Source organism: Centroberyx affinis, unplaced genomic scaffold, assembly GCF_046629955.1.
Source record: "Centroberyx affinis isolate AG114_WGS23_722 - 3 ecotype Tasmania unplaced genomic scaffold, CSIRO-AGI_Caff_v1 ptg001901l_1, whole genome shotgun sequence".
Lineage (NCBI taxonomy): Eukaryota > Metazoa > Chordata > Actinopteri > Beryciformes > Berycidae > Centroberyx > Centroberyx affinis.
In genome coordinates, this window is record NW_027280266.1 from 1,442 (window position 1) to 29,239 (window position 27,798).

General features: G+C 43.8%; 2 protein-coding genes across 2 annotated transcripts in view; both read right to left on the bottom strand.

Annotated features, from left to right (window-relative positions):
- Positions 1-394: 394 nt before the first annotated feature.
- LOC139653239 (ras-related protein Rab-32-like) lies at positions 395-10,539 on the bottom strand (the record flags this gene model as incomplete). The annotated part of the gene is made up of 2 exons (XM_071530215.1): positions 10,177-10,539; positions 395-672 (listed from the first exon to the last, which is right to left on the bottom strand). Coding segments are annotated over exons 1-2 (492 nt in total), but the record flags the coding sequence as incomplete, so codon positions are not given.
- Positions 10,540-12,952: 2,413 nt separating this feature from the next.
- LOC139653240 (metabotropic glutamate receptor 1-like) overlaps positions 12,953-27,798 on the bottom strand; it is a 28,619-nt gene continuing 13,773 nt past the window's right edge. Inside the window, exons 3-8 of the mRNA XM_071530216.1 lie at positions 22,275-22,510; positions 20,496-20,742; positions 19,386-19,554; positions 18,468-18,594; positions 15,650-16,586; positions 12,953-13,766 (exon numbers count right to left, since the gene is read on the bottom strand). Of these exons, the coding sequence (XP_071386317.1) occupies positions 12,953-13,766; positions 15,650-16,586; positions 18,468-18,594; positions 19,386-19,554; positions 20,496-20,742; positions 22,275-22,510 (2,530 nt within the window). The remainder of the gene's footprint in view (positions 13,767-15,649; positions 16,587-18,467; positions 18,595-19,385; positions 19,555-20,495; positions 20,743-22,274; positions 22,511-27,798) is intronic.

Consider the following 27,798-nt stretch of genomic DNA (forward strand, 5'->3'; position numbering starts at 1 on the left):
TTATTCTTAGTTTGTTTTCTGTATTCCTTTAGACAAAAACAATCACGTGTATGTATTGCAAAGCTCTTAAAGCAGATTCACCACAAACATCTGAGTCACGCTCATGTGTGAAACATGATTAACCTGTTAGGAGTCATGTATGAACCATGCCTCAAGGCCCTTGAAATGTTTATCCCTCATGATACAAGGTATTTCAGACAGCATTAATATGTGGCCTTATATGGGCAATTTCGTGCTGCGCTGATCTGAACTACAGAGCAGCCCTAAATAAAACATCAGATAAAGATTAAAAAACGCTCCAGAGGTAGAACCCTAAACAGATACTGAGAATAATGTAGGTGAAACTGTGTGGGTCTGCGTTCTGGATCAGCTCCTCTATCTAAACGCCTCTCACCTTAGCCGAGGTTTCGAACCAGCCCAGGAATCCGGTCTCCCTGCAGAAGTTGTCCATGAGGGACGTGTTGTTGGAGCTCTCCTTCTTCTGGTCGCACTTATTGGCCAGCAGCACCGAGGGGATGGGGTTGCCATTGGCCAGCTTCACCTTGCTGTCCAGGTCGTGCTTCCACTTGGATACCGCCTCGAACGTGGAGCCCCTCGTCACGTCGAACACCACGAACGCCCCCACGGCCTCTTTGTAGTACACCCGCGTCATGTTGCCGAAACGCTCCTGACCTGGGGCGAGGGGAAAGAAAGAATCTGAATTTTTACAAAGCATCAAAAAAATAACTGAAAGGTTGTTGAGATGCTACGCTAGATGAGTAATAGGGGTTTGGGTTCATGACCGATTAAGAAAAAGTGTGGAAGTGACAAATCCGTCACGAATAGATGTGATTAAACATCTGCAGCAAAACACCAAAACAGCATCTTAAAGAAGAAACTAAAATGTCTGCTCCTGAGCTCGATCACCTAAATGACGTGACATTTATTTCTCCTTCGTGTCATAACTCAGCGGTACCTCAACATTTCTCCTCCCTGGTTGTGGCCAAAAATGATGAGGAAAGAGATGTCTCTTATTTGACCTACTTTCCCTAATTTGCCATGGGCCTAATCCGCACAGAGAATGGCAGAAGTAATCTGCCATAATAAAAAAGCCATTCTCTTTAGTCATTCTCTGAGAAATATCTGAGACGATATTTCACAAAGGCAAAGCAAGGGGAATTACCAGTGGGACATGGGGTGTCACTATCAATCTGGGCTCCGCTTGAACACAACTGTACCACTTAGGTTGTGTTTTTTACTCTTGTTGAATCACACTGTTGATTATATTCACATCACACTGGCTCGCTGTGGGTCAGTCACTGACATTTAGCCAGCAATAGATCCCTATTCTGCTGATTAACAATGTTGCACTAAGTATATATTAATTGGCATGACTCAGTTAGCAGATAATGGACTATCTGAAGTGTTGCATTTGACACTTTTAGATGCCTTTGTGTCACTTTAAATGACTACAGCTAAGATCATCTACACTGTGTGATAGATCTGAGGCTCACCATGGGGACCAGCTGTGGTCACGACTCACGACAAATTCAAATCTCCATGGGAACTTCCACAGTGTAACAAGAACCTTTGAAATGAAACCTTTAAGAGGAACTGGGCTCTTGAGGTGAGGGAAAACCCTCAAGTAATTTCCAAGCGCAGCTCTCTAGCACGACTTTCAGCCTGCCCTTATCAGTCAACCTTAGAATAACTATGCAAAGAGGTGTACCTTGAAGGATGGAGATGAATATTCGGTCAGTGGTTCAAAGGGCAAACTGTACCTCTGAATATAACTGTCTAGGGGCGCACCTTCAGGTACCTGTCTGATCAGAAAATCTCTTGATATCGGTCTTCAGATCGTACAGATTTGTAATGACCTACCTAGTCATATCAAACAGCATTGTGTGATGAGCATTCTCCCTTCGCTTCTGTGCAATACTTTTTTGTCTAGACAGGGTTAATTGGGGAGACATGGTTGATTAGCTGGCTAGTGACTGACGATGAAGCCTACAAATTCTTCTACTGCTCAGACAAAGATGACTGACCTTTGGTTATATTGGATACAGCTAATTTTTCTGTCCTTTAAAAAACAACAGATAATGTGTTGCTGGTAGAAGTTCTTTATTTTTGCCAGACTTGATATGCCAGACTTTTTGCCAGACTTGATATATATATATATATAGATATATTTATCATCATCTGCGACATTGCCTTGATCTGATTTATACCTCACACCCTGAATGCCTTGGATTTTTTTCTTACATTTCAGTAATAGTGGTTTATGTTTGATACTTGACCATTAAATCAAACCATAAGTGTTCTACAGTATATATAGTGATTTGGGGGTATATAACATGCAGCCTTTCACCTTTCCTTGCATCCTAAATTCAATAACCAACACAGTGCATAGAGTGCTTGGTCACTCAGCTAGGGGAGAAGGGACTTAGTCCACAGTTGGGACAGCGTGGACAGGCTGTGGCTGTGATCACACTCTGCGATGTAGACACCTCTCTGGTGCATACACAGAGTGAAGGAATGTGCAGACTGGAGGTTGTGGAGAATCTTTGAAAGAATGCATCATTTTCATGCCAGAGGCCCGTGGCCACAGAAGGCCTCATCGCTGCTTGAGACAGCAATCCTTTGTGAGAGAGGCCAGATACCACAAAAATTGTTTTATATTAAAAGCTTTTGTGTGTTTTGATGATAGCTGTGTCATTCTTTTTCCCCATAAAATATTAGTCACACACACACACCCTCTTGCATAAGCGTCCCAAAATGTTTCCTGTTTTTATCGAGAGCTTCTTCATGTTTTGTTATGACCAATATCAGTCAACCATGAATGATCAGTCACCAGCCTTAACATAACAGGAAGCCAATACAGTTCAAGAGCCTGCTCATCTCCTTTCTCTTTTAGATTTAGTCTCATTATACCAGGCATTCAATGACTTCAGGTAGCATTTGATGGACATTGCTCCAATTAGTGTCAAGTGTCATTGTACAGAGGAGAGTTAACACCCTCCACTTGAGCTGAGTCATAAAAATAAAGGAAGAACCAAGAGAAACTTTGAGGAAGTGTGAGTGCAGTTCCTCCCTGTGTGCTTTCACTTTGCTGTAGGTACTTACCCGACCACGCACGGAGCTGCTGCGGCGTGGCGCAGTGCGGGTGTGAGCGAGGGAGCGAATACACTGTGGGGCCTACAGGCCTGACGGTAATTGCTCATAATTGAGAGTCTAATTTTAGCCGATGTAACCCCAGGTGAATTCACCAGAGACACGACACAGTGGGATAAAGAGCTGATAGACGGAAATAAGGCTTTCATTTCCAGGCCTTGTGAAGCTGCTACATCCAACAGAATGGAGTGAAAGGAAGAACACACACACACACACACACACACACACACACACACACACTGCTTCCCAATTTTCAAAGCCTTTTTCTTCCTTTTAATCTATCCCACGCTCTGTTTGACACCCATATCATTTTCAGCCAGAACGGAGTGACCAGTTCAACATTATCGACCGCAGAGTCAAATATTGGCAGAGCGAGACAAGCTCTCTCTCTCTCTGATATTTTCAAATGTCGTCTACTATATGGTCGATAAAGTGGCAGGAGAAGAAAGGCAGAAATGTCATGAAAAGCGGCTGAGGGGAAGAACACAGGATACCATGCATTTTCCACTCAAGTGAAAGCAACTCAAGCTTGTCGCCAATGAACAAGAGACAAGGACAGGTGAGCGGGCCCATTATGCTGCACTGAGTTCCATAACATCTAACATGACTCCTGTGTCGAGGTGAAAAGAGGCAGGAATGATGGAATAATGGCTGAAATCTCTTTGCCAGGAATCTGTCTACATTTTATAGAGAATGCCAAGGTTGCAGAGTCAATTTCTGCAATACACCGACAATGATGCAAGTCAATCTGTGCTCCATTCTGGATGTACAGTATGCAGTCAGTGTCATTCTTTAACTTGCAGACATTTGTGTTGAATTGACAAAGAAGACGCTAATTAACGCCGAGGAAGTATAATGGTTATGTTGTTCCATGTATTAAGGACAAACTGCTCCGTAAACACTGGAAGTGGCCATGACAGCATATCATTGCCTCCTTTCAACACTTCACTTGATTTTCAGTGACATCTGGTCCCAACTGTTGGGTCGATATGTAAGCAGAGGCGGTCTGGAGGTGTAAACCTCATTCTGTAGGAGCGCTCCTCCTGGGAGGGGACTGGCTGAATGAGAAAGACTCCTACGGAGTGGCTATATCAATCAATATCACCAAAGTGATTGCAGTTGCATGCATGCACGCACACACACACACATGCACATACACACACACACACACACACACACACATCTGACTGTGGTAAGGGGTAATGAGTTATTTGGGGTATTGATGCGGTGCTATCGGTTGGCGCAGAAGTCACTAACATTCAATGACAGAAAATCCCACAATGCCTGACCTTTAAAGTGTCATAAACAGGTCCTAATAACTATTCTACTGCATTGACCAAACCCAGTCCTGCTCATGAACATGGTGAGCCAACTGACTTTATGTTTATTTTGTTAAAGAAAAGTTACTTCACTCTCAGTTGACTAAACTCTTAAGCAGGGTGCATCATGCTGTTCAGTGTATTTTGAGGCAAGGTATTTTGCTTTAGCTGGTTTCATTGTATTGATTGTAGGGATGGGGTGATCAAAAATGTCAGAAAAATGAATCTGGATATTTGCTCCAATTTATTCTGCTGTAGTAATCACAAATGAGACTACTTGACCATCACAATTTCACAAACTCTACATCCAAATTATATCATTTGCACTACAATCTAGCAAACCAGTGCCTTCACTAGAAAGATCTGTGGCTCTGAAATAAACATAATTCTGCACAGTGAGACTTTGTTGTCATTAAACTTTTGATTACTTCATATCGTGGTTGTACTGAATCGTGAACCCTGTATTGAATCATATCATGAGATAAACAGATCTTCCATCCCAAATTGATTGTATTGTTGACAAATGGATGTGCATTTTTCTGAAAGATCTAAAGCTGAAAGAGATTATCTTCTATCAGCAAGTTCAGCCTTTCAGGGATCTGGAGGACTACACCAACAATTTATATACCAAGCTGCCAAATTGGGCTATTAAACCTCAATTGCTGAGATTTTTGGCTTTGACTTTCCAGCCTGGTCTCTGTTTTGGAACAAGCCCTGGTGGCAGATAGAGGTCGATAAAGACATAATTGAATGCCCCTTTAAAGATATTCTGACTCTTCTGATGTACTTTGTTTCTTGTTCCATTAGAAGGAAAGAAAATGTTCAGCAACACTACCACCAAGTGTTGCTGAACATTTTCTTTCCATCTGGTTTATGCTTTTGTGTAAGCACCTTGGTTGGGGAGTGAAGTAGCTGCAGAACTGTTCTCCACTTTTCTTGTTCTCTTACACCGATGTGTGCTCTTTTTTTATGTACCCAGCGTCATCCTGCAAAAGAGACTCAGGGAGACTCTAAGGGAGATTTCCGTTTCTAAATGGGGGGCAAATAAAATAAAACAATAAGCATAAATCAGAGTCATACGCTGCTAACCTAATCAGCAGAAGACACGGGGAGAGGAATGAGCAGCGTGAACAATAGAGCATCACATTTGCCCACTGAATGCCATAGTGAGCATGAAGCATGAGACTGCGGGAGAGAATAAATGAGTGTGCTACCTCGTATGCACAAACTGAGGCAACTGCGTAATAACCAAAGAAGAAGTGTGTCTTTATGTGTCCGTAAAGTCAGAAAGAGGGGACCGTTGTGGTTTTCCAAAGCTTTTAACAAGGACATTTCATGACAATCCACCATGCTGCTGGATAGTGGCGCACGACCGCAAGACCCACAATAAAGCATGTGAAATCTTTATAAATCTGCTGGAAAAAGAACTCAAAACAACTCATTAAAAAAATAAACCATTTAGTTACAGCCACAATATCATCTCTTTGTTTGTTGTGTGTGAGAAACAGAGAGAAAGAGAAGTCTCATCATTATCCATAGCCCTGGCAACCCGAGTTTCCTCTGCGCTCGTACACACAGCTATTCTGTGGGTGGGTTACCATAGAAACTGTCCAAGCCAGACATGGCAGTAGCAACAGCGGCAGTCTCCGTCTGTTGTTAGGAGGCAACTGGCTGTGAACCTTCCCCGAACGCCCTCCCAACAACACTAAAATAACAACAGTGCAGGGTGCAGTCATTAAGTAGAGTACTCTCTACCGGAACACCGGACCAGCTTTAAACATCCACCGCAGTGATTTCAACTCCGCCAGGAAAAGTTTGAAGTTGATTTCTAACACAATGAGCACCTTTTTTGTCCAGTTTTTGATGGTTAGATGGTAGAAAGCTTGTAGGACTGACTGAGAGCCGAACCAATATTTCTATCTTTGGGGAACAAATATTCAGTGCTGGAACTTCGGCACCCAGCAACAATGGAGGCACGGAGATTTTGGCTAGTTTGGTAAGTAGCTGGTTGGCTACTGTCTGACAGACTATGGAACACAGCATTAGCTATTTATACTGTCAACCAATCAGAGCATTCATTAAAACCTGGGTGTAGGTGACATGATTTACAACAGAAAGTAGATTGGAATTCTACATCTGTTTGATTCTGTTGAAAATCATAGGAAGAGTTTTCCAAGGGGCATTAGTCAAATTTCCACAGTGTTCACAACTATAATAATTTGGTTAACTTTACATCAACTGGTCCTGTTAAATTATACTATGAAATTGATAAATTCTTATTGCACTGGACCTTTAAAACAGAGTATGAACAACACATGACTGACACATTCAAATTCCACTGAGCAGCACGTGAGAAGTGACTTACTACAGCTTACTACAGCCTTCAGCACTGAACAGAGTCTGAATTGAGGGAAAAATCCCCAACCTTAAAGGGGCATTACCCTTGGGTCCCTCCCCCTCGACTGAACTGCTGGCCTCTCAACATAAAGCCTTGGCACAAGGTGCAAGCTTATTTACTCCATGCTATGGTGGTAATCATCCTGTCCATTGGCTTAGACAAATCCAGAAGAGAGTAGCAATTCTGGGTGAAAAGGGGCGGGCAAGTCCCGAGCTTCACACTGACTTCCATGGTGCGCCCATCTTGCACTGGGCCCTGATTACTGTCATTCCTCCCAGACTGTAATCATTATTAAGGTTGGCAAAAGACGACGTAACTCTGATGTTGCTCTCTCTGTTGCCATGAAGGTAATTCCTCCTCCTTTTCTGCACGATTAAATGGCTTAATAGCTGGTCTTAATGACTTGGCAAATATACCTCCGGCTTTCGCTCTCTTTCACTCCCACGTTCCGTTACTTTTTTTTATCCTAAGACTGTCCTCAGGCTAGGCCTTGGTGTAGGTGTGAATAATGAGTCTAAGTATGTTTGTCTTCTAACCTCAAACTTTTACTTTCTTTCCGGTAAGGGTGTGTGTGTGTGTGTGTGTGTGTGAATGCATGTTCGAATTTGTGTTCTCCCGGTGGTCATATCTGCGAGTGTGTTTCCTTGTCTCTATGAATGATATCAGTCAATCCAAGTGTGTGTGTGTCAGTGTTTTATTTACCCTCACAGTTCCTCTGATGGAGTGCTATCTGGCTGTGACAGGCAGACGGCCTCCCTGGCACTCGGTCAGAGATGCCCCGGCACACGGAGCTCGCGCCGCCGGCGGCCCAAGTGGCGGCGGGGAGTTTAGCCTACACTTCGTCTCGCTGCCAATCAGTCTGTGACAGAGACACGCGAGTTGTTGTGACGACCCCCCCACGCCGCCACCCGCCCCCTCTCTGTCACTGCTGTAAGCAATGGAATAAATATAAAAAACAGCAGTCTTCTAACCATCTGCCCAGATCTGTCTCAGCATATGAGGTCTGTGATGGAGGGAGAGGAGGGACCTGGACAGCCAGGGCAGGGTTCATGAGCCAGAATAGGAACGCATTGAGAGGAAGGGCTAAGCAAAAAAACGTTACAATAATATTTAGGAAAAACAAGACTATTAATCAGAGCATACATGGCACACAGTGGATAGGTAAACATAATATAGCCCATAGGGGTTGCATGGATCCAAGTGTTTGGAAGATCTTTGTCACTGTAGATTGTCAGTATCTAAACATTTATTTTGTATTTTTGTTAGCCTGTCACCACGCCAACTAATATATTTGTCTGTTGCCACTGTCAAATGTTTAGAAAAAGGTGTAAATGGTGTGAATATATACTTTATGAATATATACACACACAAAATTCTTTATCCACACTCAAAGACCCTGCTGAAAGAATCCTGAGCTATTCCTAATGTCAAGAGGTTCTATATGTCTTCCATAGTGAGTCTGCTCTGCACGTGAGGAACATTTAGTCTATTTTTATGATGAAAAAAAATGACAATCCCTAAACCATTAATTGTGAGAGTCCCATTTGTAGACTGCCATACTGTAGCATTTAATGTCTTTGCAATTTAGAAAGGACTGCAACATCACTGAAGTCTAAAGCTTTCACTTTCAAGACAGACACCTGAATCCTTGGACTTTTTGCCACCAACAGCAAAAGCATAAAAACAGATGGCCTTTGGAGTCAGCATTTTCATGTGAGAACTTTCTGTCAGGAGCCACCTGATCTCATAACATGTTACACAAACCCATTGTAAATCGTCAGGATGAGTTACAGTAAGTGTGACCAGGCGATTTCATAAGCCACACGTCAGATGCACCAGATGTACCTGGCTATCAAGACACTCCAGATCAAACATTTAAAGGACAGCAGGAAAGGATTAAAGAGGCTAATGCAAGGGGGTTTGCACTGCGCGCACACACACACACACACGCACACACACACACACACACACTACCCTACCCATCCCCTCCTAACTGATCTGCAGTCAGCATACATTTGGCAGGTTATGGGCAGACACTTTCGATTTCAAAGTTAAGGATTTTGTTGGTTTGTCTGTCCATGTCTATCTGTGCTCACTTCCTCTCCTGCCCTTTCAAGACTGTATTTTGTCTGTTTACAGTGTGATCTTCCTCTGCCATCAGCTGCCTTCAAATTTGCACTGAGAGGACAAACAACTCGGGTTGAGTAGTTGGCATGTGGAAAAACTTTCTTTGCACAGCGCTGATTTCACCCAGCTTGCTTACTCAAGCTGTTGGAATGCAGCCGGTTGGTATGTGCCAATTTTACCAACTCTTATGAAAGAGAAAGTATGAATTTACATTGATACTGAATGTCACAGCAAAATCTCTATATGTAAGGCCTTATGTCAGATATATAGGAATCCTGTAAGAATATTATTTTGATACCACGTGGGATTACAAAGAAAAATAGCATGATAAGACCACTATGAACTCACTACTGAATACTTTAAGTCCCTAGAGAAAATATTGCATGAACATTATAGTGATTTTTCGGTGGGGGCGGGGCTTAAGCAGCCAGCCGGTAATAATAACGTGACCTACATTCCACAGGCAATTACGAGCTGCCGTGATCATAAACTGGAAGGCAACAAAACATGATCAACTGGTCTTTTCTTTCGGAAATCCCTCTCCTGCTTCCAAACGTAGCGAGAAACTTTCCAAAGTAATGAAGCTAGATCATATGTACTAAGCTATCTGCTTTTGTTAGATTTAATGTCTGAGTCAGTTTGCGTTCATGGCCGCCTGGGAATTCCAACACATGCTTAAGGAAATACTTCTCATGTACTTCAGAAAGTGGTTAGAGATGTTTCAAAACATACAAAGATCTATATGTAGATGATATTAATTGGAAAATATATAAGTAGCCTATATTTTGGACACTGGAAATGCATTCTATTAGGCTTACTATAAACTGTTGACAATTAAGTTTATATCAAATATTTTGAACAAATGACAGGTACATTAACACTTTTAGTCAATCAATGTTTATATATCTTGTAACATAAACCTTTCTCTAAACATATTCCTAAGCCTATCTGTGAAATGTATAGCCTGCGTGAGAAGTGACATTTCCGTACGGGAAGCTTCGCTCTGTGCCACACACAAGCAAAAGTTGCGGCTCTCTCGCTCTCACTCTCTCTCTCTCTCACACACACACACACACACACACACACTGTATTTCCTCACTAGAAGCTCGGTAACATTATAACTGTCGCGCAAAAACAAGGGGGCGACGTTATGGCGTTATGAGTGAATGAGCATCCCCTTACCTGCGATATCCCAAAGCTGTAACCGCACCAGCGTTTTGCTGTCCCAGTTGATAACTTTTAGTGCAAAGTCTACCCCGATCGTCGCCCTGTAGTGCTGCGAGAAAAGCTGGTGCACATAGCGTTTGATGATGCTGGTTTTCCCAACGCCTAATTCCCCAATCACCAGGACTTTGAACAAGTACTCCTTACACTCCGATACCGAGCCTCCGGCCATGGTGAGGGGCGACTGACACTGACAGCTTTCTAAACACTCAAACAGCTTCTTCTCCACTTTCTCTCATGTAAGCTTGCTGTGAGGAGCTGGACGGGCTGTTCAATGTGCCGGGGAGCAGATGCAACAGAAAGTAGGCTACATTGGTTTTCCCCCTTCCTCCTCCTCCCCCTCCTCCTGCCCGACAACCACCTGATAAGTCATAGGACCCGGAAATGTCAGGGAAAACAGGAGTGTTTTTTTCCCCCTGCAGCCCTCCTCCTCCTCCTCCTCCTCCTCCCGCGATTACAGTAAGCGCAAGTTTCCCCCCCCCTCATATTTGCATAAGTAGCATGTGTTCTCCATTCAAACGTAGGGCGTCCCAAACTTTTTCATGTAAAGTGTCATCACCATCAGCCAATCATCAACCAAAGAGATTTGTTATTTTGTCCTAAGGCACGCCATTGGGGATTTTTGCTGTCACATATGACTTTATAAGCAAATAACTATCCACATTGTGGGTGGAGTGAAAACAATAGCTAATAGAGATAAATGGGATCAATGATGTAATAATCTATGTCATCTTTTTACATGCTGCCCACTTCTAGAAAGTGAAATAACAGTGAAATCAAACTATTCCTCATTTTCCTACAGAGGCCCCTTGGAACCCACTCCTGGACCCCTGGTGGCCCCCAAACCCTATTTTGGGAACCACTGGTCTAGACTAAGTTTGATCAAGCTTTGCAACTCATTGCGTTTTTGCAGACCTACAGTAAGTACAATGACAATACAGTCCCAACTCATAGTAGCCTGTGCTTAGGCTATTGCAGGAGGTAATCAAGTCTTCTTAATATAAATAGTTTTTATTTTACAGCATTTTTCAGCTTGCCCAAAACATGAAGGCCTATTTCATTCTAGCTTTGACAGTGTTCAACAGGTGGCACCCTCATATATTGTACATTGGTTAAAATCGTTAAACATCTTACACTATAATAGACTAAAAACATTTGGAAATACAATACCGTTGCACTATGTTACTGTACATACTGTATATTCTTGTACTTTGAAAGTTGTATTCTTATAGATAAAGAACTAAGAAACTTAAGCTCAAGTAAACTACTTAAGTTTATAATACAAGATTTAAGCAAAATTGAAACATGTAATCTCATTACAAGAAGCAACTAATCATTGGTTACTTTTACAACTGAATATTTTCAAGAGGATACAGTCGACTGATAAAGTTAGCTTAAAAGTTACCCAAAACCAATGCCAACACACTGCTCCTTCACAAGCATCTGAGGACAGTTTCAAAATGTATAAACTTTTTTTTTTTCTTCGGTTCACATTCTAAATATATAAACATTTACTGATATTACAAACATACCACCCGTGTGAAAAAACAAGAGATGGTTCAAACAGTATTACAAACTTTGAGAACCTATACAAGTACTGTGTTTTCCATTACAATGACACAGCAAACTCAGAAAACATGAGAAATATCATCAACACGGCATGGAAAGCAGAATCAGCTCTTTATCACATCCCATGCTTATAAAACTGGTCTCAGGGCATGATTGTGTGTAAACCGAGTAAACAACATTGCCATCATCTACAATCAAGCAAACCTTTATCAGCTACATAGTAAAAAGTGAAAGCAGGGAAGTAGGTTGATAACAACTTTGATTGGCACATTATATCCATATCACAGAATATCATACAGCGCAAGTCTTCAGCGGAATTCCAGTTAAGTACTAATGTGTTTGCAATGTTGAACAGACCTTGCAACACTTGAATGTAATATTCAACCAACATACTGTACTTTTTTATATCATTTTGTCTCTCTGCAATGTTTAAATTGCAATGAGGTCAGAAGTAAGAAAGCTCAGATGAGTCTTATTAATGAAAAAAGGCAAAAAGGATTTTTTTTTTCGATGCAGCTGCGACTGCTACACACATGGACAGAACTGTACATGTGCGGCATATAGGACATGAGCATAGCTAATTAGACCTGGCATGAAATGCATTCCAGCTATTGCAGTCCTTGGAGCCAGTTTGGTCTCCGCTTGTGTCAGCGCACGCACACCGAGCGGGCTTCCCTCCATTTGTTTCACGTCGGCTATTTAATTGCACGACAATAGGAAAACAATAGCTACATCCTTTATTATGTTTCTGTGCTTTTGCTTAATCCATCAAATTTTGGCACGACAGCTGGCTAGTTTTGGCACTGTTCCCAGTTTTCAGAGTTTACAGAAAGGCTATGTGGACTGACAAGCCCTTCAGGAGTGTAGAAGCTCTCCTGGACGATACCAGGTGTTTTGTCCTAGCCTAGCCTAGGCTACTTCTAGTTTTGAAATAACGCCTCTTTGATAAAAGCAGAGTAGTAAAATACAAGCAAGCAAATGACAGAGCAATTCAGAAAAAGAAAAAGGTAATGAAATAAATGTTCAAAACTTGTGAAATGGTCAATCTGTTGTAAATGTTGTATGTATGTGTGTGTGTGTGTATGTAGGAAATTCGTGTGTGTGTGTGTGTGTGAGTGATGCAAAGGTGTGCTGATAGCAGGTGTGTCAGTGCCCGACTTTGCTCTCACAGTGTTGAGGAGCTCTGTGTGAAGTCTCGGAGGATAGTAGAGGTGTAGGCCGAGCTCAGAGGGCTACCGAGGAGCGACTCCACAGCGGGGGAGCCGCCGACGGACTCCCCCGAACACACCGAGTCTCTGAAGGGCGAGGGAGGGGACAGAGCCAGGGAATCCTCCAGAGTCAGTTTGCTCTGAGTCAGATCCTCCCCTTCCCCCTCCTCTCCCTCCTCGTCCTCCTCCTCTTCTTCCTTGGCATCGTACATGTAGCTGTGCAAGAGGTCCAGTTCCTCGCCCTCCGGCCCCTCCCCTCCGAAAGCCAGAGGAAGCCGTGAGGGCGCAAGGCTCAAGGGCTCGTCGGTGGGCATCGCCTCCTTGGCGGTGTTGTCACTCAGTGCGGGGACACCGGAGCTGTGCGTGTCCACCACCGCCCCCTGCAAGCGCTCGGCGGTGCAGCTCGTCAAGCGAGCGGGCAAATAAGAAGTCGGCTTATCTAAATTGGAGTCCGGCCCTTGGAGCGGTCCAGAGCGCGTAGGAGTCCAGAGAGGGCGCTGCGCCTCGCCCTCGTCGTCCTCCTCCGCCAGGTTGTATAGAGCCTTAGTGCCAGGCGGTTCTTGGGCGAGGTGGGGGACTGTGCCAAGGTCGCGGGTGGAGGGCTCGCAACTGTGGGGGTCGGGGGTGTTAGTTAGGGGCCTGATGACCGCCGTCTGATTCGAGCCGGCTTCCTGTTTCCTCACATGCACAGACAGTCTGTGCCACACATTCCCCCCCCTCGGAGGGTGTCTTGCACCTGATTCAGACCATGACACAGACTTGCCATTAGAACTATGAACGAGATAAAGACCCAAATTACTATCACAGGAAACCGGGAGGAGGTTGCAGACAAAAACGTCAACAACATCAACACAACAGTAGCACAACAGACCAGCAGCATTTCAACATTTGTGATGCATGTCAAAATACTTTTTTGACGACGTGACTTGACATTAACAGCAGTGCTAAGGGTTCGCTCATGAGCTCTAAAGAGCATTGCATTTGTTAACTGTGGCACTTCACAAATATCTAATGATTCATAATGTGCTGCAGACAGAGCATTATGATCTTCAAATGACTGAGCTCACGGTATTAGGAGGCGTCCAGCTCATTTTGTCCTGTTTAACTAAGTGCTTAGAGAGCTGAAATGGGACACATGCACCTGCAAAGTATTTTTGGTGGTGCCTGAACTGGTCTGAAGATGACACACAGTTTAGTGCAGAGTGAGCTAGGATTGGCTCTAATGTGATTAGTTGGGGAAGGGGGGCAGAGATGTGTTCATGCTGAGAATTGTTAAATGTGAGGGTAATTCAGGATAAACCAAAAGTAGCAGGATGGCAAATCTCCTACTTGGAGGGTTGCAGTGTCAAAAATCATTATTTTTCAGCCCAGGAATGAGAAAGGAGGTTTGTAGACTCCCCAACCAATGACTAACCCTGAGCAGCATCATATACTTCATCATTTACAGGGTGGGAAATGACCTTATTCATTCACCAGTCACAGCGGCGAGTGGTTCCATTAATTCACCAGACACTTTCACCTGCCAGATTGGCCTGGTTGTTGGAATAGAAAACAGGTAGCCGACCCAGATGAGGGCTGGTTACTTGCTACAGTGGTTTGGAGAATAGACAGAATACTCTGAAGCAGACTTGGTTGCAAAAGCCAAAATGTATCATTGTTTGGCCGGTAAGTGGTCTTAATTTCCCACCCTGATTATATACTGTATAGTAGTAAAATATGTTGATAACTTCAGTTGACAGTGCAGCTCTCCAGGACAGGAGTTGAATAACCCTGCGTCTAAACATTTGCCAGCCTATGACATTCTCACAGACAATACTCTGTCCAGTTTGAAAAGGTTAGAGCGACAGCATAGCAAGGGTGAGAGACAACACTTAAACATACTAGGATCACTCTCATACGCTGTCCCACTCCTTACTTTAGACAACTGTCCATGTGTCTTTGCTGTGGAGCTCAAGAAGGTTTTATGCAAGGCTAATTAGGATCAGTAAAATCTATACTTTAATCATCATAGAGATATTAGCATGGCCCATTAGCTTTAAATCATTGAATGCCGGCTTCTATCAAACTGAACCTAATTTCAGTGATAACATTTTGTTCTCAGGGGGGAGGGGGATGTGTCATATCAATTCACTCCATATTCACTTCAAAGCTCTTATATTGTTTCTAAACAATTTAGCAATACATGTTTAATTAAACATAGTTTGGGCTGCTGGGAAGACAATTTTGGATGCATGAACACTCAAATATTCCTTTGGTAATAAGACCACAATGTTATTTTTCTTTGTCCGTCTGTTAGATTTATACATTGTACTGTTAATTCAGTGGCTGATCCATGCTCTAACAACCTGGGATGAAGATAGAATAGAATAGAATAGAATAGAATAGAATAGGAATATATTGTAATGAATAGAAAAGAGAATTTAAAATACATTGGAGGGCAAGAGGCATGCCACTTTCTCAGTATTCAAAAATAATTATCTATTTAATACTTGAAAATAGGTGATTCTGTTATTCAACAAATGCCACAAGAACATCACTGGACAGGTCACTGCACCATTTGAGTGTTCAGGCTTCACACTGTAATTGTTTATAGCCAGTTACCCCAGGAAACAACATTTAATCCAGCAATATGAGCAAGATAAAAGGTCACTCACTTGGCGCTGCTAGTTCCATTCTTCTTCCGGCGGAACATATTGAGCAGGCTGTTGCTCCCGCAGGGAGCCACGGACTTCCCGTCGCCAACATGCATTCGCACCACATCAGATGTGGTGAAGGCGCTCCGGACGTTCCTCTCTGGTTTGGCGATGATAATATACATCTTGGGTGTGAACATGCAGCCCAGTGCCACGGTGACACTCAGGCTGACGGAGAAGGATGTGGTGATGATCTTGTAGTTGGAGCCAAAGTAGATGGGCACAAAGGCCAGCCAGATGATGCAGGTAGTGTACATGGTGAAGGCAATGTACTTTGCCTCATTAAAATTGGCCGGCACGTTCCGCGTCTTGAAGGCGTAGTAGGTGCAGCTCATGATTAGCAGGCCGTTGTAGCCCAGCGGCGCCACCATGCCTAAGTTGCTGGTATTGCAGATGAGGTAGACCTCACGGATGCTCGGGTACGACTTGACAGGCTCAGGCGTCTCCAGGATGATGAGAGTGATCTCCAGAGTTAGCTGGACGCTGATCAGCATAAAGGCGATGATCACCTGGGCCCAGGCGCTCATGAAGCGGGGCTTCCTGGTGCAGATCTTCTTCTTGCTGCCTGCCAGAATGCGGGCAATGCGGTTGGTTTTGGTCACCAGGGCGGAGTAGCACATGGCAGACGACAGGCCCACCAGGAGCCGCTGCAGGTAGCAGGAAGCCACAGTGGGGCGGGCGATTAAGGTGAACGGACAGATGTAGCCCAGGAAGATGCCTGCCAAGATGATGTAACAGAGTTCTCGGCTGGAAGACTTCACCACGGGCGTATCGCGGTACTGGATGAACACAAAGGTGACAAAGGAGGTGATCAGGATGCCTACGCAGGAGAACACTACTGCAACGATGGATTCCACGTCCGCCCAGTCAAGATACTTCAGAGGCAGCGGCTGGCAGCCTGCAAAGAGCAGAGGAAAAGATGTCAGGTTAATCTTTTGTTGTTGTGTACATAGTACATTTGTATTATTGAGAACGCAGGGGAGAACAGATCAGAGCCAATGAACAGACAGTGCAGAGGCAGGAGAGAGGAAAGCAATGCACAGATTTGGAGACACTGGGGACGTCAAGAGGTACGTAGCAGAGATCAGAGCACTTCAAAGATGGCCTAAAATTGCTCAGGAACTAATTTACACGCGTCATCATACATATCCCAAAGCTCCAGTTCTGTCAGATTTCTCTCTCATCTTCATGTTGTACTAAATGTGTGCGTACGTACAAGTGTGTGTGTCTGTGCACGCGCCTGAGTGTGTATGTGTCTGTGTGTGTGTTGTGCATCCGCATACACTCTGTCCATCATGACGCACTGGTAGCATATTTGTCATCCAACACACACGGGAAGTTGGTAGAGCTTAAAAGGAGAAAATTGACATCCCCAGACTTCCCCAGCTTAAAAACCCATAAATTATGTGCTGTTCCTAATAGCATTACAGTCACTGCCATCACAGGCAAGGCTATGCATGGAGAAACCCACTTCTGGATTGCATACTAACTCCCCATATGTCAAACCACAAGAACTTCACTATCTGTAATTTGTGAATATCCTAACGTGTCTCCTCAGGAAACCCGAGTCTTTTCAACACGCAACGTGAAAGACGTGGTGTGAATGTGAATGACAAGGTGTAAAACAGTAGTTACACTGCAGAGATATTACTGAAACGTGATTCTGTGAAAGCGTCTGAAGCACACTTCAAGGTAAAGCGTCACCGCTGCGAACGGTTGCCTATATTCTTTTGACCGCCCAGCTTAGCTTATCGCGGCATCAGCCCCCCTTCGTGCAAATAGATGAGGGTCGCAAAGATGAAATGCACTTATCTTTATCCTTTCTTACACAATCCTCAAATCCCTTATTCCTCTAAAACCTATACTGTCATGCCAAAGTCCTAAGTATAGACCTTTGAATAATTCAAAGACAAAGCTCACTCCTCTAATGTACACTTTCTCTGAGCACATTCACAACTGACCCAACTAAATAATATGAAAAACCTTGGCCTCAATGGACGAATGAATAAACAAACGCACTTAAAATCTTAACTCAATGAATTGAAGTGTCAGTTTTCTCCAGGTAGGCACGTGTAATGAGAGCGAAGAGGGAATTTCTTCCTCGACAAGCTGGTGAAATGTATCCCCGAGCCTCTCATGGCAGTAATAGGATTTTACACCTGGGAACTGAGAGCTCCTCTCAACTCTATAAATCGCTGTCAAAACAACCACTGGGTCACAACAAGGCGAAGAGCAGGGAGGAGGGGAGGAGAGCTAAGTGGAGAAGGAGTTTTGGCAGGTGCGCAAGGGAGCGGAGGCATCAGCTGAGAGGGAGCAGCTCAAGTGAGATTAAAGTAAAAAAGAAAAAGAAGGAGAGGAAACAGATTTTTGGAAGGCGGCTGATGACTGAGGGAGTGACAGGATGACACGAAGAGAGACTGAAGGCCATGAATTGACCGTAGGAAACGTCGATACATCGTGCAGAAAAATAGCCAATTTAGGAGAGTCGTGTAGAGATTAGGGAACGGTGAGTGAAAGCAGGATCGCAGGATCTGGATGGTGACAAGCAGCAGCTAAAGGTGTCAGTGTGGAAAGTACGAATAGGTGGAGGAGGATGCTGGAGAGTGTGAAACAGAATGAGGCTGTCCATAAGGGTTAGTGCTGTTTTAAGAGAATCCGTGATATTGATGTTATAAGAGATAAATGCCTTGGCAAGGGAGCAAGAGAGGTAAAATCAGGGCGTGTTGCTGGAGAAAACAATAGCAGATTGGCTCAAGACGGCCGGTTTGGTCTCCCTTACCTTCCAGTTCATCGTCAGGCCACCACCCCAGCTCACAGGCCTTGCAGGTGAACTCATCCTGGACGTACTCGTTGTCCTTGCAGGTGGTGCAGATCCAGCAACAGCTCACCTCGCCCTTCCTGATCACCTGCGCACAGAGAGGCCCGACGTCAACAACGAGGGGTCACACACCTCAGTCACAGCAACCAGTCAAACCATGACAAGCAACACATCACACCCCAACAAAACATAAATTACCAATCAGCGTCAAGGGGATGTAAAAGGCAAGATGCTTTTTAAGAAGTACCTGCACGGTGGCACTTTTCTTCTTAAGCCCCAGACACACTGTTTTCTAAAACAAGGCCAGCTGCTTTTTGCATTCTACTCCCAGAGAAGCTGTTACCAGCGCTCTGATATGTAAAATAGGGTGATAAGTGGGGCAGGAAACAAAGCAGATAGCGGGGGAAGCGGGAGCGGGCGGGAGAGAGGATGCACCTCCCTCGGGGGGACTTACTGTATGGCCAGACTGAAAACAATTGGCCCCAGATGAAGCAAATCGGGGCATTTCCTCAAGCTACAGGCTCAATACCAATGTTTATTATTTACCGTGACTAGGCAAGGCAAGGGAATTAATTTGTAAACCAAAACTGAGCACTCTCTAATGAAGGTCGTTTAGAAATGAAATCTCAGCGATAAATATGAAAACTGCATGCATCAAAGTGTGCGCAAGCTTTTTTTTTCCTCAGCTAATTAAACACAACTCAATGTCAAACATTGTTTGTTTTCTTATGACTATTCACACTGAGGAGACAGCGCCTTTCTGAAAGTCACTGTACTTTTCCAGGTGGCCCACCCCATCCACTTGGCGCTGCAGTCGGCTAAAACAAACCATAAAAAAAACATTTGCTTATCCTGTTTGACACAGATCCGGTTCCTTACCTTGATCTGTCCTTTGGAGCAGGGCTCGCTGCAGACTGAGCGGACCATGTCACTGCTGTTCAGCCACAGCTTGCTGTCGTCGATGCTCAGGATGCCCTCATGCCAGGAGCCCACGTGTATGTAGTCATGGCGACCGTCACCCACACTCTGTAGATTCATGATGTCATATCTGAGAAGGGGGGGGGAGCGAGGGAGCGGGAGAAAGATAAAGAGTGGAAAAGAGTTTAAGTGACAAAAAGAATGAAGAGGTAGAGAGAGGGGACAGAGTGGAATGAGGGAAAGGTAGAGACAGAGATGAGAGCGGGAAAGAGGGGGAAACAGGGAGATAGAGAAGGGAGAAGGGGGAGAGTGACAGGTAATTTAATGATAACGATTCCGCAGCTTAGCAAACCTCTTTTCTTATCCAAAGTCACTTAAACAGCTTACAAGCCTGTAGTGTGACATCTTCCAGAGCAATTATAGGTAAGAGCTTGTGCCAGTGCGCACTGTGGCCTCATTTGTATATTGAACCAGGCTGTGGCTGTGTTTCTGGCTGCTACAGCTGACCTCTAGCTGACTGAGGGACGACAGTGCTGTGTTTTCTGGGCTGTCTGCTGGACTGAAGAGAGATGAGAATGACTGCTGCAGCGGACGATACACTGAATCAGTTCCAGTCCAAACCCATTACACCCCGATGTGCTCAAGATTGGTGGATGTGTGTGTGTGTGCGTGCTAATGAGCGGGAGAGTGAGAAGGGAGAGATTCACAGATTATAACTAATTCGATAATATGAAATCCCCATTCTCGTTTCCCCGCTTCTTCCTCCATTTCATCCTCCTTAAAGTCCCCCTGAAATGAACTCCCATTACTTTTCCTTCCCGGAAAAACGCAGTATCTTTGGTGGTGACATCATGCTGCACTAGTAGGCATAAATGTAAGTTTCTAACCAATAAAACCATCTGATTTTTTAACTGATCTGTCTTTTTCTGCCTGGTTTCAAGGTAGTGACACCTTGGAGTTATCTCTTGTTTTAAGAAAAATAAGATTTGAAGGCTGAATATGAGACTAAATGACTCGTTAAGATGGAGTTTTTTTGGAGTCTTTAACCCCATCCCCCCATCTTCCTCTTACCTGCCCGGGGTATCACCGTTTTCATCAAAATAGACCTCCTCCCCTGAGACTCCCCTGAAGGACGTTTTGAGCAGGTAGTCCAGCAGCTTGCTGCCATCGATGGGGTCCATGGCCTCGCACAGCCCCGGCTGCCCCGGGCACAGCTCCGTGTGCATGTCATGGAGGCCGTGCGCCATGGCGTAGATGGCGTTGATGACAAAGCCCATCTTACTATCCTGAACATAGTTCTCATGCAGACTCTCATTCCCTGTTAGTGGGGAAAAGAGGAGGGCGTCAGAAGGGTGGGTAGGATTTTTGAATTACCGCTGAATAAAGCCTTCTTGTTTGTTTTGTGCTGTATTTGAAGTGCAGTTGCACCGTGGGAATAAAGGCATGGCAAATATTGTGCTGCAAAATCATTATAAAATTGGTGTTTTCCACAATACATAATGATCGTTGAACCAGACGTGGAAGAAAGTATTGTAAAACAGAACGGTCTTTCACAGCAAAATATATTAGCATACAGTAAAGAAATCACAACATGGTGTCCAGAGGCTTAATAGGAAACAGATGCAGAGAAAAACTTGAGGGAAAATGCTAAGACTGTGGACACCAAGTTGTTGAAAAAGCACTTGGTAGTCAGCCATGACATTTCTATTTGCTTCCCCAGACAGCGTGTTTGAAGTACAGACATTTCTTTTCTACAACTACATGCACTTAGGCAGCAGAGGGTGTGATCTATCTCCAAACAACACCGTCTTGGACCACAGTGTTTCAGGGGTTTGGGTGAACAGTGTGTGCTGGGTGAGCCATTCCTCTGTCCACACAAGTGTAAGGTTGTTTTCTTTTTTTTTTCTTTTTTTCATACAAACAAGCCCAGTGCTCTACAGCAGAGTTTGACTGATACAATCCTCACCCCGGGCTACAGCCTGAAACTGCCAATATCAAGCCATCTCCCCCATTTGACTAAACCACAGTTACAAGGCAAACATCAGAGTGAGTGCTGCGATCAACAAAGCATCAGTCAAGCTCTTCCTGCGTTGGAGGAGTGAAATGCTTACACAGTGCAGGTGCAGGTACAATACAAATCATCGCCGTAATCGTGGCTAGAAATATGCACTTACCACCCTGAAGGTCTTTGGAATGAAAGGAGTATAAAATGTAATTGAGAACAACAACAGATAGTAGAAAAGCAACCGTAACTCTACTGCTCTTTGATAGCTCGCCGTTTTTGAAGTTCTACAATAAATAGTGCCTTTCCAGTCAAACTTGTTGTAAGACCATTTTAAAATAAAACATAGGCAAAATCCACATCTATCATAGCTACATGACAAACCACTAAGTTACTTGTTCTCATTTATCATTTGACTGAAAGCATGCTGATCAATGCATTTGAATGTGATTTTGATCTTAGTGTTCCTTTTTATTGGATTTGTCGAAAATAATCTGTTTAAATTACGATTAAAACACTTCGTCGAATCAACAACACAATTTACCGTGATCACCTTTTGAGGGCAAGCAGAGAGAATATTCAGGGAGGAAAAGGGAGAAAAAAAAATACAGTTTTTGTTATTATTCATGAGTTGTGGAATCCAGTCAAATAACCCTCTCCTCTCTCTGACAGCTAGACAAAAGACTAGAGGACAAAGCCTGAAAGCAATACATGAGAAATAAATCTACGTTTGCCTTTTCAATTGGGTTTTTTTGTACACAATTTCCATTCTATTCACAAACAACCCTACTGCTCCACAACAGAAACAGAAGGCCAGTGAAGTTCAATCTTTCAGTGTTGTCACCCACCGGAGCAGACTTTCTTGTAGTTCTTGTTCTCCTGCAGGTGTCCCGGCAGGCGGCACTGGAACCGGTACTGCCAGAACTCGGGGAACCAGGGGTTCCTGGTGTTGGTGTCCAGACGCAGCTTCAGGAAGTAGTCGTCGAAGGACTTGACCACCGCCGACTGCAGCTTCATGGTGATCCCTCCCTCTGCCTCCGGCTCGTAACCCTCCACGACCTCGTCACGGTCTGCCCATCCATCGCTGCAGGCAACATGGAGGAGAGAGAGAGAAAAGGAGGAGGAGGAGGAGGATATAGTTAGTGAATGGAAAGATCTGAGAAGGAACAGCAAAAAGGAAGGGATTAGGGAGAAGCATCGAGGGAGAGGAGGAAAGAAAGGAATTGAATGAAACAATGAGACAGTCTGGAGTGGGACGCTGCCCAGACTGTGAGGAAGCCCTGATGTACTTCTGTCACTGTTACAGGTTCTGTGTTTTGTGTTGTATTGACAGGGGCAGCGCTGTGTGAACCGCACCGCTTTGTGTTGGCTTGCTTTCAATCTTGTGTCAACACTTCATTTCTGATTCAGATCGAGATGTGCATGAAGCAGTGTTAATCATTAACACTTCATTTCACTTAACACTATTTCAAACTTTAACAAGACATGTTCCATTAATCAGTTTTATATCTGGAAGACAGACAAAAAACAGGTTCAATCAGTAACAACTGCTAAAGTCCAGAATAGTGACACACAGTAAAAGGCAATACTAAAGTAGAAAACCCTTGGGCTGAATCTTATATGTTTTGTATGTTCTATTGTTTTTGTTAAGGGCCAATCCCATTGTATCTGGGACTTAAAACTGATACTTTCCCCCTCAAACAGCAGGAAAGCAGGCTTATGCAGAGAGGATACCGCACAACGTGAGAGCACAAGACCAGACTGTAGGTCATTCTCATTTAAATAATGAGATTCCACTATAAAGGTCTTCTCCTGTCCTCTTCAAGGCAGCAGACAGCGGCCTCTCCACTTCTCCTTTGTTAAATTACCTTGACAGCACTAGTTGGTGGCTTAGCCCAAGTCCAGTGGAACAATCCCCAATTTAAGAGGATCGACATCTCAACATTAATTGTAGGCTTTACACAATCCCTTCAGCTCGGTTGTTTGTTTACTTGTATAACTGTCTGTGTGAGAATCTCCACCCTACCAAGCTAATTTGGACATGCAGCTGGCCAGTAGGCGCTAAGAGAAATGGAAAGTACCAGTGGAGGGGACACAGGCTCTGAAAAATAAATTAACAGATAAACAGCGCTGCTCTGAGCTCTGCTCTTTTTCTGCTCTGCTGAGTCTGAGCCAGTGTGGGTTCAGGCTATATTTTGCTCTCTCTGTCTCTCTATCTCTAATGCGGGCTCCGGGCTACTGCCTTGAAATACCTGTGCTATTGACAGCTACCCACCAATTAGGGAATGACTCACCACGGAACCAATTACCTCACATAGATAGGATGTTCTGGGTGATGGATAAGGACGTGTGTGCGTGTGTGTGTGTGTGTGTGTGTGTGTGTGGGGGTCAGAGTCTCTGACCCTTATGTCCACAATTCCCATCACTCAAGAAAAAGGAAAAATTCAGCTACGTTTGTGAGAAAGTAAGGAAGAGATTTTGAAACCAATGTGTTTGAGTCTCTACATAGATTCACTTTGCAACTGTCTGAACTGCCTACTCTCCCTTAAAAAACACATATTATTGTACACATAGGCATAAGTCAATAATGGCTGCTCAAGGCCTTACCGACCAGTCCCATTGCCAAACCGGGGGATTCAATTATATTCAAAAGAGAACATGAAGATAAACCTTGTTAAACAGTTAGAGGGACAGTTAAAACGGTTCAGAACACAAGATAACTTGAAAGCATTGAAAGCCTATATCATAACTTTTGGGTAATGATATCAATCTGTTACGCTCCTCAAAAAGCTTGCTGTATTTTTGCTGTATATTTACAAAGGGCAATTCAACTGAGTCATCCCTTTTCCTCTCCTAATCGAGTTACGAGCCAGAGACACGTGAATCTGAAATCCTAGTCACATTTCCTCCATCAAGGGAATGCAGTTTGTGTTTGTGCCTTTCACTCTCTCTCTCTTTCAGTGTATGCATGACAGAGAGAGAACGAGAATGAGTGTGTGTGTGTGTGTGTGTGTGTGTGTGTGTGTGATGGAATGTGTGTTCCAAGAGCTTATCGTAGATGTACCTTACCTGCGCTCTGACAGGGTAACTGCATTTAATGTGCTCTATTCAATGCAGTACAAGGTTTAACATATTTGTCCCAACAGAACTGTGGAGAACAGATTGGATTTGGGAGAGAGAGTGAGAGAGAGAGAGAGAGAGAGAGAGAGAAAGAGAGAGAGAGAGAGAGAGAGAGGGAGGTGCTATTCAACACTCCACATGAATAATGCATGAAGGCATTGCAGACATGCTTCGCTGTTTCTCACATTGGAGTTTGTGATGAAGTAAAATGACATTCTCTCTTGTCGCTCCCCTCTCTCAGGATGGCAGCGCTCCAGACACCTCATCAAAACTCTCAAGCCACCAGCAGGACGCCTAATGGGACAAAATCTGATTTGATGTCACCTTAATGTTCCACCGCTTCACACTGTATATTGAAAGGCCTGTTGTTACATGACCCGAGTCGGATATACTGTAGGAAACCCTTTTTAAGGAGATTAAGGAGCCAACGCTGTTCAAGTGTGCTATTAGTTTTGCACTTGTTACACTGAGGACAGACAGGGAAGCGGGTGCAAGAGATGCATAGCATACCTAAGCTGCAAATAATTCTTTACATTAGTTTTAACTTGCTTGGAGTAGCAGCAGGGTGGGGTTTGCCACACAGGAAAATACAAGGTGTTCCTACAAAGTATTGAAAAGTACTGCAAGCAAATTTTCTATGTCTGACAACTAACCTGACACTAAATTGCCCAAATTGAGCCTCTATTTAAAAACTGATAGATTTTTTTTGGCACAATGGAACCACGTAAGTGAACATTGTAAAGGCTGAGGCAAACAACCTTGACAGTATTCAACAAAATCTCATCTCTCTTTTTTCCCTCAACTTTCCAAATACATTTTTATGAATCATTAAACTCACTATTTATCTCCGCAAGCCAAGCCAGCGGTACACTGCTCCTTTTGAAGCCACATGGCTAATAATGGGGATGTGCGTTTATTCTGATGATTTACTGAGACTTGAGCATTGTTAAGAGGAGCGGGGCGCACCAACAGCTGGATAATTTATAGAGGAGTATACAGCAGACTGAGAGCTCCCTTGTCTCCCTCGGATGATCTAGTTCCAGTTTGATAGCACATTTGTATATTTATGAAGCCATGAATTAATTGGCAGGGCAGAGATTTAATCACATGCGCCGTTTCCCCTGGAGAATGAATGCGTAGAGTTTCTTTAAAAAGAGGGAGAGGAGGAAAGGGGAGAGATTTGTCAAGAGTTTCCTAATTGCTCTATGTGAGTGTCGAAATAGCTCAAGTGGCCAAATGGAAAGACTTTTCTCCCTGTCGCTCAGAGACCACTAGAGTGTCGACTGGTCTAATTATGAGAATTAAATTCGCCTAAAAAAATAAAAACCATGCAGAACGTATGTGATGTTCAATAGAAAGCAATTACACACACACACACTATTGTTCATTGTCCCTTGCCACCTCTATCTCTTTCTTTCTTTCAGTGTTTCCTCTTTAACTTCATGCAGCAGTGCTTCTTATAGGGTAATTTCAGTTTTGGTTCCACATTTATCCCTGTATTGATCCCATTTATGCTTCTGCTGCAGGCTGCTAGTGCTAAAAAACATTTCTGCAGATACTTCATCGTCATGAAAGTTAGTTGTAAACATTACGACTACACTTTTCTTTGTTTCGGTTGGAAATGTGTTATACTATTGTTTTCCATTTGCATTTTCTCTAGCAGGGGCGGTAATGTTCTTGCCGGGGTTGTTCACCACGGCTGAATGCGGAGGAAACACCGTCCTGCCTTCCCCGCAATCACTCTAATGCTCCATCTTCACAACTCTCTCTCTCTCTCTCTTTCGCTCTCTCTGCCTCTCTCCTCCCGCTCTCTCACCCCCCTCTGTTTCTCTTCCTCTGTGATCCTGTTCATTTAACACAGGAGCAGCGGTGGTTTGTTAGCTACATGGCGTCGGCAGTACTCTCTGGAGGCGTCACAGAGGGCCCCGGTCGAGCTGGGGAGCCATTAAAAGCCCATCCAGGCAGCTTTTACTTATTCATCATGCCCCGGTTTTAGTTTGAAGATCGGTCTCCTCTTCATTGACAGGGAACACTGCTGGGAGAAAATCCTTTTTCCTTTGTAATACCAAGAGACGTCAATTCACTAAACCCAAAATCCCTGTATATAATATCATTGCCACCAAAAATTCCAAAACACACTTATCACTTATCATCATCAGTGTTAATAGACTATTAGATGATTTTTTTTATTAGACAAGATTTTAAGCTAGCCACTTGCAGTGTGTTGCCTATGTTTCATACTTTTGGGGGGCAAAGTTGTCTAGCATCACGACTGGCTGTCAAACAACCAATCACAGCCCTATATTCCCTGAATTCACTGATATTCACTGAAAAACGGAAAAACCGAGAGAAATGACATCCTACTTTCAAAATGTCCCGGTCTTTAGCCGTCCCGGTTTATTTCTTTGTTTTAATGTCCATCCAGTGACATTAACTTTAGCAGTTGAGGCTGTGGAGAGGTTGGATAATTGTTGCTTTTTCTCCACTGGGAGAGTAGCCAGAGACCGGGCCAAAAACCACTCCAGTCAATACTAGCTACTTGGCTAGTATCGACTGGAGCTTTTTCCACTACAAGTGAGCGGCTGCTTTCAGCTCATTGTAAGTGTGTTGGGGTGAGAAACTATATAGTTTATGTCCTTACTATCTGCTATCTATAAATTAATGTATAATCAGCATAATGTTACTCTTCCTATCTTTAAGCAAGTAACTTATAGTGGCAGTTAGGCTTGAAATAACATTCAAGGGGAGCTGTGTGTGTGTGTGTGTGTGTGTGTGTGTGTGTGTGTGTGTGTGTGAGAGACAGACAAAGACGGAGAGAGTGAGTTTGTTGATGGGGGTGCAGTGTGGATGTCATGCAGTGTCTAATCAGGCTTCCTCTTCTTGATTTTTGTTGTTTGTGTGATGTTGTCATCAACTTAGCCTTGAAATTTTTAATGTGCAATTAATATGCTTTGATACTTTAAAAGGATAACGCTGGTGTTTTTTCATGCATTTCTTACCGTCAACAAATCCTATGAAAATAACAAAATCAACAATGCTTTTGCTCTGCTCCCGTTACTTTCTGACTTCCCACGTATCGTTTTTAGCCGTCAACCCGGAAGTCATTGGCTCCAATTGTAAGCTAAAAACCTTTAAATACAGCTCACAAAGACATAGTTTCAATTTTTAAAATTGCTAACTGTTACCACGAAGTCAGGCTGTTGTAGTTATTACCAAATCAAATTCAAATGGGAACAAATTCTTCATTACGCT